Source organism: Eublepharis macularius, chromosome 5 (assembly GCF_028583425.1).
Source record: "Eublepharis macularius isolate TG4126 chromosome 5, MPM_Emac_v1.0, whole genome shotgun sequence".
Taxonomy (NCBI): domain Eukaryota; kingdom Metazoa; phylum Chordata; class Lepidosauria; order Squamata; family Eublepharidae; genus Eublepharis; species Eublepharis macularius.
The window spans coordinates 101723690-101742146 of NC_072794.1; the positions used below are offsets into that span (position 1 = coordinate 101723690).

The following is an 18457-nucleotide window of genomic DNA, read 5'->3' on the forward strand; positions in this document are numbered from 1 at the left end:
CGAGTGTCCTTCTTCTTCCATCTAAGACCAACATTTCTTCCGGAGCTGCCCTCAGCCATCTGCCATGCCTGTATACGGACTCCCAATATTTGTTTAAATAGCCTGCTCCTGGACTATTTTAATTATTTTTAAAAAAAATTATTGATTTTATGTTTCTGTGATTTTAATGTATTTTTTAATGTTGTTAGCCACCCTTAGCCCATCTGTGAGGAGGGCAGGGTATACATCAAATAAATAAATAAATAAAAAAGTTACGGTGAGCTTTTGAGCTGCTTGATGTCTGTGGACAGGACCATTTAGGGGGTGCTCAATAGGTTTTCTCAGTTGCATTTTTTTCAAGAAAGTAATCTGTTTAAAACTATGCCCCTCTTGAGGTCTGTGCCCAAGGCGGCTGCCTAGTTGGTCTAATGGTAGCATTGGCCCTGTCTATAGTTATGGCAAACAGAAATGGAGAAAGGGGACAGCCTTGTCTAGTTCCCCTTGCTATATGGATATCTATTGAATGTACATTGTTAGTCCTAACTGTAGCTTTTGGAGAAAGATAAAGAGCATTAATGGCATTTTAGAATTGGTCGCCAAAACCCATTTTTTGAAGTAAAAGTTTTAGATATGGTATTTCCACTTAATCAAATGCCTTCTCTATATCAAAGGCCAGAAGTAATGCAGGGGTTTTGTATGCTTCACAGAAATTAATTATAGTTAAAGTGTTACGTGTATTGTCTGGTCAAGGTGAATGTAGTTGGTTATTTAAATTTAGACAATGTTTTGGCAAATATGCTTGTAAAGATCTTTTGGTCTTGATTCAGTAAGGGTATTGGTTGAGAAGATTTAGTATTTGTAATATGGTTGTCCTTTTTTGGAGTAACTACTATTTCAGCCTCTGACCAAGATAGAGGGATGCTACCTCCTAACATAACAGAGTTGCATGTGGCAGTTAGTGGAGTTGAAAGTAGGTGAATGTATTTTTTTGTAAAAATTTGGCAGGGAATCCATCCCTGTCTGAAGCTTTGTTATTTTTTTCAAGGATTTGATAGTGACTGTAACATCTTCTGTTGTGACTGGTTGGTCCAGATATTGTTTATGTTCTTGTGAGTTTTTTTTCCAAATTTCCTGTGATGATAAATAATTTAAAATATGATTAGTGTCAGGATTGTCTGATGTACAAATGGTTTGGTAGTATTCAGCAAATACATCGGCTAATTTTACAGAATTAGTTTGAGTTTTTCCTGGGTGCCTTTAATAGCTTGTATAGAATGTGAGGAGGTTTTTTCCTCTAATTTTCATGCAAGCAAGTTTATAGATTGGGTGGCCTTTTTTGTGTTCATCTTCTAGTTTTCTTATTCTAGATATCATTTCATTTCTAATGTTTTCTTTTTGCTCTTCATGACAGGAAGCAACGGAGATTAATTTCCCTCTAAGTACCACTTCCATAGCATCCTACATGTGGATTTGAGGAATGCCACATAGTTTGTTTCTATTGTTTAATTTCTAAAGAGACTTCAGAAGAAATTTATTTGTTAAATAAAAGTGATTTATTTAGTTTCCAATTTGTTTGATGTCATTTATTCTCAGTGTACATTCTGTCCAAGCATAGTCTGTCCACAACTTGTCACCAATCCTTGATGTAAGAGTTTGACTAATTAATTTAGGAGATAAGAATATGTCATTTAAATATGTAATTTAGAAGATAAGAATATGTAATCAATCCTTGTGTATATATTGTGGATAGAAGAGAAGTATGTATAGTCTGTTACCAGTGGGTTTTGAAGATGTCACTAGATCAATAGATAAAGCCTAAGAGCCATTAATTGATCTTAGCAGCTTAGTAACTGTATTGTTAATTTTAATTGCTTTGACACGATAGGCAGTAAAATTTAAAAGGTCATTCAGAGAGGAGTGATACAAATGTTTACTGCTGGCACATTGATTTACCCATGCTGAACGAAAGCAGAATTGAAAGCCAAGAGAATCAAGTGTACTCTGCATGAAGACAGCTCATCAGGTTTTTTTGATCTACAAGCAGCTCTCCACACTGAAAGCAGTGAAAGCAGCTTTCTCAGTAATCATGCTTTGCGGTATTATCCAATACAATTTTCAAAGTTTGTATATGTACACTCACACATTATGCAATGCATTTATATTTTGTATCACTTTCATATTTATCAAAATACTTAATTTCACAGGTCAAGGGATGGTGTCATGGAAATATAAATAATAATAATAACTGTGCTTATATACCGCTCTTCTACACATATTAGTGCCTCACCCAGAGCAGTGAACAAGTTAGTGTTATTCTTATCCCCGCAATGGAGCTGGGGCTGAGAGGAGTGGCTGACCCAAGGCCACCTACTGAGCTCATGTCAGTAGTGGGATTCAAACCAGTAGACTGCTGATTATGGTTTAGAACACATACTTCGTGAAACATATGCATTCTAAATAACACTGTATGAACATCACTGTAGTTCTTTTTCTAGTATGGTGTATAACTGGTGCTTTATCTTTGACAGCCAATTAAAAATAGTGAACAGTATCAGATACATGTTCTGTAATTGTTAGCAGAGACCAAGGATGATCTGGTCATGTAACTTTTCTTGTCATTTTTACTATCCATATCTCTTATCTTGCAGCTGGGCATAGTGGTACTTTTGGCTAGGTAGAATGTCACATGATTGGAAATAGTAAAAAAGAATCAAATTATGATTGGTTTGATATTTATCTTTGTTATCATATGAAAAGATCTTAGATTTCTGCATAAGATAATATATAAAAATGGTAATCCAAATAGCAGATCAGGGTTTTGGCCAAAAGAAATCTCATGAAGATCTAGGCAGGAAACTTACCCTTGTAATATGTGCTACGGTAACTTGAATGCATTTCATCGTTAATCTGACTGAGTTAGATTTCATTAAGAAATGTTAGGAAACTTAATTCTTGTTGTGTTCATCTGTTCTATTTTTCTATGTTTTATTTAAATAAACATTTATATTTTGATACCTCACGTAATGAAAACGACTAGAGTTTGTTAATGAAAGAAGCCATTAAACTCTTAGGAGGAGTCTGTCTCCTGGTTGGGAGAGTGCAACAAAAACATACATCCCGTTTATTTTGTACTGAAAAGCAGTTTCTCTAAAACAGAGAAACGTGTTTTCAGTTCTCACCTGAAGGTTTCAAGCTGCTCAGGATTTAAGATAAAACCTTCAACCCATCTCTACCGAGTATTTAATACTTTTTACTTAATGTTTAAAAGTTATGTTTAATATTTATGCCTAATATGATTATAGAAGCAATACTGTTTGAATTATCTGTAAACTTATTTGAGTTGGATTGTTAGTAAAATTACAATTTTATGAAATTTTTACCATTTTATAACATTACAACTTTGTACCAAAAAAGTTTTGCATGTAGAAGAGGTTGCCAAAAATAAAATTCCCCATCCCCATCCCCATCCCCATCCAAAGACAGCCAGGCCTCCGGGGGTCGCGGCTGCGCCGCTCCCCCTGACGCCCCCCGCCCCGCCTCCGCCATCAGTTATCAAACTCAGTTCAAGGTCTTGACTGTGACATGGCCTTGGCCTGGCATATCGGTAGGACAACCTCTTCCTCTATGTTCCACCACAGCAGCTTTGCTCACCTGATCAGGCCTGTCTTCAGATACCGTCGAGGAGGGAGGGAGAAAGCTGCCATTTGTCTACTGAATGTAAAGCCTTTGTCCTTCACATATGTGAGAAGCTGTTCTCTTCCACATATGTGACAGGGGGAGGTAAACCCCCCCCCCCACCAATCCTTGCCTTTTGAGTGCTGACATCTACAATGAATGCCCTGGCTCCATTTTTTGGGGTTTGCCAACCCACACTTTACAAACCAGTGGGTGAAGAAGACATCATTTGTGCATGTTATCTACCTACCTCTTTGTGGCTGCATGGCAGACAGATGTTTGGGATATAAACTTCCCTGTGTCCCAAATACCTGGTTCCAGGTCACAGTGTTAGCAAATATGAATGCTGTGCTATCACAGGATGGCATTGTCAACGATATCAAAAGGCACTAAGAAGTACAGGAAAACAAACAAGGATGCAGTTTCCAAATAAGAGGATCAGTGTAGGGCATTCATCAGGGCAACAAATGATCTTAGTCTGCCATGATGAGGGCAACAATCAGACTGAAATGGATCATCTTTATGACGTGGCAACGGGGGTGGACAGGGTTGCCAAAGAAGCCATGGAAAATGGTTCTTCACCATTGGTCCCATCCCTCTTCCATCAACACTGCCTCATCTGGAGGAGATCCAACAGATAATGGGCTAATATGCAAGTACAAGCCAGCAGCAGGAGGCAGCACCACAGTGAATCCAAGGACTATTGCTGCCTGTCTCCCTCGGCTCGTCTTTGCCTCACTTGCCTCATCATTGGTCATCTGTGGCTGGTGTCTCTGATCAAGAGGGATCACTGATGGGGCAACTGAGGCAAAGGCAAGCCAAGTGAGGAGGATAGGCAGCAGCTGCAGCACCAGGCTTTTCTGCACCACTAGACCACTGGCTGATTCTTGCCTAGCCAGCCTTATTGGCCCTCCTGGCTGCCTGGGCACTGACGTGTGTGTGTGTTGTGTGCAGACAAGTGGTACCCCAGACCACCATCCCATAGGAAATTTTCTCCTAGGGGCCATAATGGCAAACCTGATCTTGCTTAGAAGCCCTTTATCTGTTACATTCTAGAGTATGATATTTGCTGCTTCACCATCCTCAGCCTTCCCAGTCTTACAGTTGCTGACTCCTGCTTGTGCCAGCAGATTTAGGGGTAATATCAGAGGATGGTGTGGTTTAGGAAGGAAAGGAACCTCGGTGGCATATAATGTCATAGAGTCCTCCCTCCAAAGCAGCTATTCCAGGGGAGTTGATCTCTCTTATCTGGAGATCAGCTGTAATTCTAGGAGAACTCCAGGCTCTATCTGGAGGTTGCAACCTTACCCAGTCTCCTTCTCTTCAAATCAGCTCTGCTGTTCCCTCCTGTATGCTTGAACCGTCTCTCCAAGCACCTGCTGACACTTTAGTCAAAACCCTCTTCAGATACCAATACTTCATGCAGCTTTCCAACCAAGCTGTCACGAATTTTTGCATCACTGATTTTGTTCACATTAATCCACTGTTCACTGTACAAACACACACACCCTTCACATCATTTTTGCACTCACCTTCATTTTGACCCTCTAACTGAATTGGTCTATGGGAAGCAATCCTTAAAGTGGATTCCTTTTTTTGGTTTATTATATATATTAATCGGACATCTCTTAATTTTTTTTTCAAATAAATAAACAAATAAATAACTGAAAAAATAGGACATATTTTTTTATTGTTACTTGGAGCATCCAGCCAGGTAACTCCTCTTCGCCTGAGGCTAAGTCCCAGGCTGTTGGGGTGGAGGGAAGCGAAAAACATGGTCTGGGTGTGCTTTCAGTCCCGAGTCTGCAGAAAACTGCAGTCTGTTTTGTGCTGTTCCGTGAGCATATTGGCATAGAAAGGGTTAATTGAAGGGTGCCAGTCCAGAGTTTTCATTTCTAAAATATTGTTCTGGAGTGTCTCTAACACATCCCCCTCTTTTTTGTGGCACTGGCGTTTCTTTAGTGCCCATTCCGGGCTGTTTTGTGCTGTTCCAGGAGCTTTTTGGCATAGAACGGGTTAATAAAAGCGGGGCAGTCCAGAGTTTTCATTTCTAAAATATTGTTCTGGAGTGTCTCTAACACATCCCACTGTTTTTTGTGGCACTGGCCTTTCTTTAGTGCCCGTTCCGGGCTGTTTTGTGCTGTTCCGGGAGCTTTTTGGCATGGAACAGCTTAATAAAAGCGGGGCAGTCCAGAGTTTTCATTTCTAAAATATTGTTCTGGAGTGTCTCTAACACATCCCACTGTTTTTTGTAGCACTGGCCTTTCTTTAGTGCCTGTTCTGGCCTGTTCCGTCTTGTTCCGGCTTTTACCCTGTCCCTAAAATATCTGACACCAGAATGGTCTTGTTGCCTTGTAGCCCTGGATGAGGAACAAGGTGGCTTCTCTAGCTAGAGGAAGTGGGGGGGTTCCCTTAACAACAATTTCCTGCCTTATTTTGGCAGACTACTGACTTTTCTTCTGTTTGAGCTAGCCAGGTGCATTTCTTTCTTTTGTAAATTGCCTCAAGGCTATGTGTTTTAAATAAAATAAAATTGCTTCAGTCCTTGATTTACTCGAGACTAAATGTTTGGCTAGACCTCATATCTGAAGGTTATGTAGCCTCAAGGAAAGAACTATCTGTTCCAAACTGATTTTGATCTGTCGGTTCTGTTTAAATATTAACATGGTCCCCATTTCTTTTTAGACAGAAGTCATTTTATAGATATTTTACCTCAATATTCTTGTCTGAATTGTGTTCTGTTTTAAAAATAATGTTCTTTATTACATTTTCAGCCCAACCTTCCCCTAAGGAACTCAGGGCATTGTACAAGATCCCTCCTCTTTTTGTCACAATAACTGAGTGATAGGCTAGGCTCGATAACAAGGTTGCCATGCGAGTTTTGCAGTTAAAAAGGTCTGGAGTCTGTCTTTCTCTTTTAATCTAACGCTCTGAACTCTGCACCACACTGGCTCCAAAGAACACAATGATGTATGATGGGCATAAAAGCACACACCAAGTCTGGGTGTCCTTTCAGTCCCGAGTCTGCAGAAAACTGCAGTCTGTTTTATGCTGTTCCGTGAGCATATTGGCATAGAAAGGGTTAATTGAAGGGTGCCAGTCCAGAGTTTTCATTTCTAAAATATTGTTCTGGAGTGTCTCTAACACATCCCCCTCTTTTTTGTGGCACTGGCGTTTCTTTAGTGCCCGTTCCGGGCTGTTTTGTGCTGTTCCGGGAGCTTTTTGGCATGGAAAGGGTTAATTGAAGGGTGCCAGTCCAGAGTTTTCATTTCTAAAATATTGTTCTGGAGTGTCTCTAACACATCCCACTGTTTTTTGTGGCACTGGCCTTTCTTTAGTGCCCGTTCCGGGCTGTTTTGTGCTGTTCTGGGAGCTTTTTGGCATGGAATGGGTTAATAAAAGCGGGGCAGTCCAGAGTTTTCATTTCTAAAATATTGTTCTGGAGTGTCTCTAACACATCTCACTGTTTTTTGTGGCACTGGCCTTTCTTTAGTGCCCGTTCCGGGCTGTTTTGTGCTGTTCCGGGAGCTTTTTGGCATGGAAAGGGTTAATTGAAGGGTGCCAGTCCAGAGTTTTCATTTCTAAAATATTGTTCCAGAGTGTCTCTAACACATCCCACTGTTTTTTGTGGCACTGGCCTTTCTTTAGTGCCCGTTCCGGGCTGTTTTGTGCTGTTCCGGGAGCTTTTTGGTATGGAACGGGTTAATAAAAGCGGGGTAGTCCAGAGTTTTCATTTCTAAAATATTGTTCTGGAGTGTCTCTAACACATCCCACTGTTTTTTGTGGCACTGGCCTTTCTTTAGTGCCCGTTCCGGGCTGTTTTGTGCTGTTCCGGGAGCTTTTTGGCATGGAATGGGTTAATTAAAGGGTGCCAGTCCAGAGTTTTCATTTCTAAAATATTGTTCTGGAGTGTCTCTAACACATCCCCCTCTTTTTTGTGGCACTGGCATTTCTTTAGTGCCCGTTCCGGCGTGTTCCGTCTCATTCCGGCTTTTACCCTGTCCCGATATTTTAGTGAATCTGCACAGTGAACATGCCACTCTCTAAGACCCAGAGGGCACAACAAGGCCAGCTGTACTAGTTTATTTAATTTGTTCACTTCCCCATAACTTACAAAAAAGGGTGGGGAGCATTTTTTGTTTCCCCTTCTTGCCCTTCCCCAGGGTACTTGGCTCTCCTTGACATGTTTTTCCTGCTCTTTGCCAGACAGTACTTTCCACAGTTAGTCAACTGTTGCATTAAAATAGACTGGGACAGGGAGTGGTTCCTCAAGAAGGAGAAATCAAGGATATGGGGGTTTGGCGCCACAACCGGACAGTGCTGCCTATGTTGATCTTGCTAGACCTCTGCCTATTCTTTGGACTAGTTGGGATCAACACAGATTGGGTCAGTCCCATATGTGGCTGGTGGATACCAATCCATGCATTACTCAGTATTTCCCCTGTAAGCACAGTCAGCCATTTGTCTAGATTCTAAAAGTCAAGAGGCAAGGTATTATGAGGGCATCCTTGTTATGAATTCATTTATATGCTTTATAATTCTGCACACGTTGGATAATGCACTTCCAATCCTCTTTATAGATCATTTGGAATGGATTTTTTCGTGTGCAGAACTTTCATTTCAAGTGTAGGTAGGCCCCTTTTTGCCTCAGACAGAGAATAAAACAACAGGAAGAAATATTTCTCTCTCAAAAAAAAGTGTAGGAAAGCCCTGAGGCTGTCTTTCACAATTAATATATGAAAACTGACATACACTTTTGAACCTGACTTTTCAGTAAAAACTTCTCTAGGGGTATTACTAAAAGTTTCTCGTATGTGCATTAATCAGGTGCTTTCTGGGCACCCTCTTCCTCTGTGTCCTGTCATAGGGCCAGCTCCCCCCTCCCCCACTCCTATCCTATGAAAAACACAAGGGAGGCTGGTTCCAGTTAATGTATAACAGGCTCCTTACCTTTCACCATTTTTTCAAGCAACTGCCACTCCCTCAACACACAGACCCAGGAAGAGAAAGTGAGACTGACAGAGAGAGAGGAGAGACACCGAGCACTCCCAACCTGGCGTAATTCCCAAGGTAAAGGCTTTCCCTCTGATAGGAAGTATTTGGGAAAGAGTGGGGGCCGGGCAAAGCCAGCAAATACTTCCAAGAGAAACAACCAGACCTCATGACAAGGTATTTTATGGGTGGAGGGAAATGTCTTTTCTGGTGCTGGAGAACCCAAGTTTGCTGCATGGAGCTGGGGATAGGGCGATCTTACCCAGCGTCAGGAAACAGTTCCTTCCCCCGCCCCCCCAGAACAAGTCAAGTAATAAAGTGCCGTGTATGCGGTGCATTGTATGCAATGTCATGTATGCAGCAATGTAAGCAAAAAACATTCTTTTTTTGTAACCACAGCTTATAGACCCTGATACCTCAGATTTATAGGCAACGGACATCAGAGCCAGTACAAAGGACAGTCAGGAGGACAACTTGACTATTTTAAGCAAGTCAGTGCTTTACTGGAGTCAGCACTTCCTCTTCAAAATCTAACTGGTTATTACCTATCTCCCTGTCCTCAGATCCAGTTCTACAGGGCTCAGAATTTCAATTCAAGGCGAAATGTCAAATACAGACACAAACTGAAAGAAGCAATACAGGTGAGGAAGTGAGGCACAAAACTGAGGCTCAGAATTCAGGCTAGTGGTCAAAATCAAGAACCTGGTCCTTGCACAGAGCCAGAAGAATGCTGAATTGGATGCGGGAATAAGAAGGACCAGGTTCCTAAGCAATGGACAGGAGATGGCCAGGGGTGGGGTGGGGGAATCAGGCAGAAACAGGAAATGTCTGAGTTCAAAGATGCCTTGGTGAGCAGACATTCAAACCTTTCTCTCCTGATTGAATCCTGATACCAAGTTTGTGTCCAGGTCCTACTCCTGCAAATGACCACCCCTTTCTTAATTCTTTACATCTGTGTGTGCATGCACACATTCAATTTGAATCATGAGGGAAGCTGCATGCTATTTCTGTAGTCCCTGAGTTGACATACACCACTTTCATTAACACGACGGAGGCATGTTCTTTCACAATCTTACTATATCCTTCGCATGTCACTGCCTTCATACCAGTGTTTCCCAACCTGTGGGCTGGGACCCAAAAGTGGGTCACAAAGCCTCTAAAAGTGGGTTGCAAGCCAGCCATCCCTAATGGCGGCTCCTACCCTGTGTGTCCTTTTCTTTCTCTCCTTCTTTTCTAGCTTCTCACAGTCTTACCTTGTCCTCACCCTTGCAACAATAATGATGGGGGGGAAAGCTGTCTGGCAACAAGTAACTTTACAATAATAGATGGAAGAAGGGGGGAAAGGATGGAGAGAGGACAGGAGATTTTCAGTGTATGCAAAAGTGTGAGGAGGAGAGAAAGTGGCATGTACGAGCATAGGCTCTGCTTTGGCACTCCTCCTTAGCAGCTCAACCTCTTGCCCAGCCCCCTACAGTGCTTCACTGTCCTCTACCTACTGTGGGAGATGTACTGCACTGAGCCATTTGTCCCCACTTCCTTGCTGACATCTGCCAACTTCTTGCATCTCCCCCCACAGCTCCTTCTCAGTCTCTTGGACCTGCCCTGGATGGGTCACCAAACCATATGAAGAGAATTTTGAGTTGTGGGTTACCATACTGAAAAGTTTAGGACCCACTGCTTCATACTATGGGGCAGATCTGTGGGGTTGCTGTGTCATGCTTCTTTTCTTTCTTTTGCAGCTTCCTGAAGCAAAATGGAAGATTCCTGGTACCTCTGGGTCTCCAGCATTCTCTGGGCCTGGTCTGTGGTATCAGGACATCCTTGTAACGTTAACCAACAGGTAAGCAAGGCATGCATCTGTTTGGCCTAGGATAATCTAATCCTTCTATATGGAACTTAATTCCAAGGCCCTGCCTGCCGTTTATGGCAACTGCTGTTGGCTTCAGGCTAGTTTTTTCAGTCACTGTTTAATAATAAGCTAGTGTCATAGAGTTGTGTGCCCCGTGTTCTGCACATTTGTTCAAATCTAAGTCCACAGAATTCAATGGTATGTTCTCTCAAGTAAGTGTACAGGGGTTTGCAGTGAAATAACTCCTCCACTTTTACTCAGACACAACCTGGATTTATCTTTTAAAAGTGGATCAGTAACAATGCAATCTTAAACAGAGGAAACTCTGCTTAGGAGGACACCAAAAGCAATTTAAGTCTTCAACTTTAGCAGCACCAACCCCCCCATACAGACCCGTGCTTGTCTCAAAGGTGAATTGGGAGAGAATAGCTAAGCCAGCAGGTTAGTGGAGAGGTGGTGGTGGTGGTGGTGTGCAAACTCCTGTGCAACTACGTGCTTCATTTTTCAACTAGTGCTTTCTACACTTCCAGCGTGCTGCTTAATTGTGCAACAATGAGTGCAGGAAGTCTTTTGAGTTCATTGATATAGCTTTCCAGCACCTACTCAACACTTAATTATATATTAAATTAAATTAAATTCTTTTTTTCCTATTACTGTTCATTCAACCTAATGGTTTCGAATAGCCAATTAAAGTAAATTAAATTAAATGCCCAGTGATTCTGTTAGGGAAGAGATCCCTATATTAACTGAAAAACCAATTCATTAGATGATACTTGAATTTCCTAAGATGTAGTTATTATGTTTCTACAGGGATGGGCTGCTTGCAGTGGAAAGAACCTTCACCAGGCTCCCAATTCCCTCCCCAGACATATTACAAGTCTGGACTTGTCCTTTAACTCATTGAAGATGCCAATACATGGAACCTTTCTGAAAAGCTTCCCTTCTCTGCGCTTCTTAAACCTCTCCAGCAATACCATTCCTACTCTTTATCCATTACTCTTTCATAACCTCAAGACTCTCCATCTATTGGATTTAAGCAGCTGTAACATTTCCTTCATGCATCCAAGGAGCTTTGTGGGCTTGCAGAACCTTCACACGCTGGTCCTAAAAAACAATAAACTTCAATCTCTTGACCCCGTCATGTTCCCAATTCCTTGGACCCTTGTTCAGTTGGACCTACAAAACAATGAACTATCTTCTGCAGATAAACTTATTCCATTACTTGTGCAAAGAATCCACCATGTCAAACTTCAAGGGAACCCCTGGGTGTACAATGGCTCCATAATTCCTGTGCAGAAAGGGCTTCAACAAAGAGAAGGTGAGGCAAAGAATGGGAAGTGATCTGACAAACGAAGGAGCTCTGATCAATGTACAAATCAATATATCTCATTTTCAACATGACCAAATCTGTAGATACTTAAAGCCAGAGATTAGGGCCAGGAACAGATAAGACAGATCTTTCTACAAGCCCGCCAAAAGCTCCAGGTTCGCAGAAAAATCTGAAATCCAAAACAAGCAAAGAAAAAACATTGGGGAGTTACCTCCTCAATAATAGAAGCAGTGGCCATACCTTTAAGAAATGAATATGCTCTCAATGGCCATTGTGGAGGTTGCTAGGCAACCATAAGGATTGGTTTATATCAGTAAAAGGAAGGGGTTGGAAAGGGGCAGGGCCCTTTCCAGGGCTGTTCTGACCTATGAGGGAGGACTGATTGGGGGCCAGGCCTGGTGGCAGCCACCATACACCTTGCTGCCACCAGGCTTGCATACTTCATCCAAGTCATTGCTCACCTCTGTTCAACAGTAGACCCCGTGAAAGTACGGTGGTATAGTAATCAGAGATTCAGACTAGGAACTGGAGGACAGAAATTTGAATCACCACTTTGTGATGGAAGGTCTCTGGGTAACCTTAGGACAGTCACACATGCTCAGCCTAACCTACCTCACAATATATCAAAGCCTTCAACAATATATTGAAGGGAGAGGAGAATGATGTAGGCTGCTTTAGATTCTCATTGTGGAGAAAGCTTGGATATAAATGAAGTAAATAAACAATAAATATAGCTGAAGATGGGTGTTAGTTAAAAGGTAGTTGGTTGATGGGGTGGGAAGGAGAGAAGGAAACAGGAAAAGGTGACAATATGGGGGTTGCCTGGTGGAAGAAAAGAGGAAATAATGTGGGGAAGGAGATACGGGGGATGTCCCACACCAGTCCTTACAGGTTCACCCTTGTGCAACTGGGCCTGGTCTGACAGCTGGCACATATAACTGGGATGGATCCGGCCCAGCCTGTGGCTGGCACCATGCAACTGGGTTCAGCTTGGCAGCCAGTATTGCACAGAGATTTTCCAGGCAGAGACTGTCTGGGGAAGGGAAGAAGGGAAAGCTGAAAATAGGGAAGCACATAAAGGGAGGCTAGCTGATGAGTGGACAAGAGGGGGGAAAGCAGGAGAGGGTGAGAGGGTATAGGAGCTTACAGGGAAAGAAGAAATAATGAGGGGAAAATGCAATGCCTGGCACAAGTCCCTGTGGGTCCCGTTTGTGAATGTGCGGGGCTATGAATATACCTTTTTAACTAGCATCTGTTGGCAAATCAAGATCAGAACTAAAGCAGTGCTAAATGGGGGACTTGGGAAAAAAGCACACACAAGGACTTACACTCACATTCTTGTGTTTGCATAATAAAAACACTGTGACTCTGAAGGTATAAGACAGCCCAGACCAATATCACTTAAAACTAAAGTAAGGTAATGCAAATGCAGCATACTCACTGTAATTTAGACAATCTGGAGATCCGCATATTAATTTTTATGTTTCCTAGCTAAGCAGATCCTCTATGAATCACACCCAGAACTCCAGACTCAAGAAATAACCATTCTCAACTATCCAGATGTTGTCCAAAGAAGAAAACATCGAATCCGTCGGGATGAAGCTACACCCAGCATAGATCTACCAACAAACAGCAGTAAGACTGAATTCACCTGTGGTATTTAAAACACGTTTCAGCCCCTGTTCTGCTATCAATGTGCATGTGTGAAAAACAGGAAGGCAGTTCTAAACATGTGAATGACAGCTTTCTCAAGTGTGGATTTGCAATGGGCTTTTGAGCCTATTAAATTGCCATGTTAAAAGTTTGATTTACAATAACATTTCAGAATTCCTGCATGCTACATGTGATTTGGTTCTAAGCAAAGCAAAATATAAGCCCTTAGTCTCACAGATGAGCTATAATCCCTCTATCCCACAATTCTCCAATGAGGTATTTTTTCCCACTGAGCCTAGAAGTAGTCACTATCTGATGATTTTAAAGTAGACCTTTTTGAGATGATGAAGTTATCATTTATTTATTTATTTCAAAGTTTGCTAGACTTCCTCCCAAGTCCCAGCTAAAGTACTTGAGCCAGTCCACAATAATATAAATACAAAAACCTAAACAAACCCAATGATAAAACAATAAATAAGCAGCAGTAGTTGCTGAAATAAAAAGCAGTAATTAAAACAGTATTTGAAAGGTAGAGATGCTACCAAATCAAACATGAATAATTATCACTAAAACTATGGAAGTACAAAAATGCCTTCACCTGTTGCCTAAAACTTTAAAAAGTAGGCACCAGGCAGATTGTGGGGGTGGGGTGGAGGAGTTCTATAACCAAGGTACCACTACAGAAAAAGCCTTAACTCTTCTGACCATCACATAAGAAGAAAGGAGAACACAGAGCAAAGTCTCTGGTCCAGGTTAGAACAGATGTGCATGGGAGAAGGCGATCTTTCAGATACCCTGGTCCTAAACCATAGGACTTTAAGTATCACCACTCTGAATTGTGCTTGGAAACAAACTAGCAGGCAGATAAATCTTTTTTAATGCTGGTGTGATATGCATCCATAATAGCATGCCAGTTATCAGTCATAGCTGCCATCAGTATGAATTGAAGTTTTCGAATAATCTTCAAAAATGACCCCTAAAATAAGCTCCATATTTAGCAGGCTGATACCTGCTGTATTCACTGCTACGTTAACCAGACAGACTGGCAAAGCAGAAAGATACAGAAAGATACAATTGTTCCGAAACAACATTAGCTGTGAACTTCTACTTTTTAAAATGAGCTGTTTTCTGAGGTACTTCCCGCTTGCTAGATACCATTGCTCATTAGAGTAAGTCCTTTTATCAGGAAAATCTTCCTGATAGTTGTGCTCCTGAACAGCTATGAACAAATGGGAAAATTAGCTGATCCCAGATACCAGCTTCACCACAACTGTTAAAAGTCTTTTCTGTACCACGATGGATACAATCAAGGGACTTCAAACGCCTCCAATACGGTAACAGGAGATTTCTGAGGAAATGGCCACATGCAGCGCTCCCACTATTACTGGATATTGTAGTGTACAACCTGAAGAGCAGCCGCTGTCCATAGAATTGTTTTTCATGGAGGTACCTCCACAGACAGTCCTGATACTGGAGATTGGTCCATATCTAAAACAGGTCTCATGGGTAGCCCGGTCATCTTTGTGGATAGCTAAGGAGACAGGTATAAGCTTAAGCCCTGGAGTATATAAATGCTTTCTGTATGAATTGATCAGAATGGTGGAATAAGAGCCACTATCTAGCTTATCATTAGACTTCTGCACAGTCTTCTTGTTCTCTTCTTCCTCCCACTAACTTTTTGCAAATTATTCTGAGGGAATTTAAAAGCAAAACAAAAACAGGAACCTGCTCATATTTAGTGATCTTCCATGAGCTTGGATCACATATTTACTGCCATTTTCTTGATTTTAACAACTTTTATGTATTAAAATTTCCCTGACAAAATTGTTAATCAGCAGACTCTCTCTCCTCTGCCCCAGCTCAACAACTAAATTTCAAAATACCATAATCTACAAACGAACCAAGTAGGATTTTCACCTTTGTTTTTCTTCAGATTTATCGTGATTACCCTCAACAAATTTTCTTCCAATCACTCTGTGCAAGATTTTATGCACCTCTTTTATATCAAGCTAAGATTAGATAACCTTGTAAAATGGAAGAGGGCATAAGGCTGTGTGAGACTATGTCAGATCCCACTGTAGCTGACAGCTTCATAAATACAGAAATTGATTTATTTAAGTATTGGCACTGATAACTTCCAAATGTAGTCAGACCCAGTTTCTGGCCTCTTCTTCATTTCCCCCCCCCCAGTGTAGCATGTGCAGATCATTGATATAATGACAGCAACACTTGATCAATTTTCATGGCTCAGCTTTCTCCAAAGAACTGGGTGTCATTTTTTGTCTGGGAGAATTGCCCATTACTGCAGTCATGACCTTTTCTGTATTCTGGGCCGCTACAGGTTGTTTTATTTTACACTTATTGAGTGGGGAGAAAGGCTTAGGGTCTTTCCTCAATGAGAACACAGGAATTTCCTGAATAACCCAGTCCCACCCATCTGTCTTTCTTTTGCAGCATCCACGCCACTTCCTGGAAAACTAGTGAACAGCTGGCCATATTTTGCTGGTTTTGTGCTTTTGGCTGTTGGCATCTCCATTGCGATCGCATTAATTGCAAAATGCAAACTGCTCCAGAGGAACCGTGCCAGCTACCACCACCACCGACTGCCCGATTCTCATTCAGTTGGGAGCAGTCGTATTGAGGATGTACCTGGTTGGAGGGAAGCTGAAATGGATGTGGCCTATGGGAGAAACCAGCCAATCCCCAGAGCAGCTGGGTGCCCTGCAGAAGATGATGATGGTTTCATTGAGGACAACTACATTGAACCCAGTCATGACATGCAGAAAGGAGAAAGAGGAAATGGAGCCCCATTTCAAACTCTGAAGGTTTAGTAGAAAATATGGCCCAATTATTTGCATCTTCCAGAATCTGGACTGAGGCTTTCTTTTCTATTGCCAAGTGCTTCCACAGCCTCTCAGTCCAAAGAATGGCTTAATTCAAATTCTTTTATCTCATCTTCCTCTTTAACCACAAGGGTTCGCAAGAGGGCATTGTTTTTGACCAAGCTTTTCTGTTCTGTGAACTGTAGTGTTCTCAACATTCTTTCACTTGTGTAGCTTCATCTTATCCATTTTTATTCAGAAGTAAGTCCCACTTACTTTAGTGGGACTCACCGCCACATAAGTGTATACAAAATTGCAGCATCGCTCCTATACCTCTGTTTCCCCTCTCCATCCTCTCTAATCCTGGCTTCTGCATGGCTTCTTTCCCAGCCGATGTTAAGGTTCTTAACTGTGCTATATTTCTCCAGTCACTGGAGATGGAATGGGCCTTTTGTAATGAGGGATGTAAGAAACGAGACTGCAAGAGGGAAGAAGTGTTGCCAACATGTGCCAAGAGCGTGCCGGTTGTTCAGAGGATATAGGCATGCCTGGAAAGAGAGCTCTGTTTACCCATCTCTTGTGTGTGGCCAAAGGCGGTGAGTGCACTGTATAGCACTGAAGGTGAATTACTCTAGTTCTAGCTCTTGGCCACTTGCACATGTGATCAGGAATGCAGTTGTACAATTATCATGGGCACCTATAGGATATTGCTGGTGATGAATTCCACAACTGCTCTACATTCATATCAAGTTGTGATCTTTCTTTTAAGACATTTTAAAATGATGTGTAGTATGTGTGCCAGTGTGAGGTGAAACCAAAAAAGGGTTTAATGGGTTTTGTCCAGGGATTAGGGCTGGTATTGTCTAAGCAATAAAGGCATGAAATTAACAAGGCTTTTTTCTAGGGTTTTACAAGGACTTGCTAAGCAAGTGAAGACAAAAAGGGCCTTGTCGATGTCATTTCACATTTGCTATTTGGAATAAAATAGACAAAACTCTCTGCAGCATAGGAAATAAAACACGCACTGCTTCCACATAGCGAAGGTTCTCTGTATTATTTATTTAAAACATTTCTATGGTGCCTTTCCACCCAACTCATGGTCTTCAAGGCGATGAACATTAAAACATTCCAAACTTTAAAACATAAACATCATTTAAAATACAAATAAATATATATTTAAAACACAGACTCATAAAAACACAAAATAGGGAGGATAAAAACATACAAATAGGGCTATAGGTAAGTGTAGGTGTAGAGCAACCGAGTCAAGACCAGGAGATATCCCAGTTTCTGGGTCAGACCTTACCCCCACCAGTGGCACCTCCATTTTGTTGGAATTTTCAGATTGTTAGCACTCATTCATCCCAAAACTGGCTCCAGGCACCTGGTTTCCGCAGCCTCCCTGGGATCTGCTGGAAGTGTGAGATAGAGTTAAGTGTCATTTGCACATTGGTGGCAACTCAACCAAACCTCCAGTATATCCCTCCCAGAGTTTCACATAGATGTTAAAAAGCCTTGCAAGGCCAGAGGTCAAAGGGCAGAGTAGTTGTCTTCCAGCATCACACTCTGAAACCTACCTTCAAGGTAGAACCGCTGCAACATGGTGTCTTCCAGTCCCAGTTCTGAAATGTCTAGAAGTATACCATGACCAATGGTATTGAAAGCAGCTGAGAGGTTCAGGAGAATTAACAGGGTAGCAATGCACCTGTCCATCTCCTGGTGCAGGTCATCCACCAGAACAACCAAGGATCCACACAATGGATGGAAACAATCTGCTTCATTCAAGAATCCTTTCAGTTGCCCAGCCACCATTCATTCAATCACCTTGCTCAAGAATGGAGATTTGAGACTGGGTGGTAGTTATTCAACTCTCCTGGGTACAGGGTGTTTCTTCAGGAGTGGACACACCATTGCCCACTTAAAGGGGACCCAGACTATCATCCTGCTCTCCCCCCCTAATTTCAGTAGCCAGGAAGGGTAAGGGTCTTTCCACTTCCAAGAATATTGTCCACATATTCAGACTGGACAAGCCGAAAGGCATTCCAGACAACCGGACAAGTTGGCTACTAATGTATAGTCCAAGTTGGAAAAGTTGCAAAAGATTTTATCTGCAAAGTGTTGAACAAAATGATAGCAACAGAGCACAGAGCAGTCCAT

At 41.9% G+C, this 18457-nt stretch overlaps 1 protein-coding gene across 1 annotated transcript; it reads left to right on the plus strand.

Annotated features, from left to right (window-relative positions):
- Positions 1-8741: 8741 nt before the first annotated feature.
- C5H1orf210 (chromosome 5 C1orf210 homolog) lies at positions 8742-17337 on the plus strand. The gene is given in 7 exon segments (XM_054981547.1): positions 8742-8823; positions 9210-9287; positions 10386-10486; positions 11306-11813; positions 13317-13460; positions 15933-16260; positions 16262-17337. Coding segments are annotated over 5 exon segments (1107 nt in total). The 5' UTR covers positions 8742-8823; positions 9210-9287; positions 10386-10399; the 3' UTR covers positions 16302-17337.
- The last annotated feature ends 1120 nt before the right edge of the window (positions 17338-18457 follow it).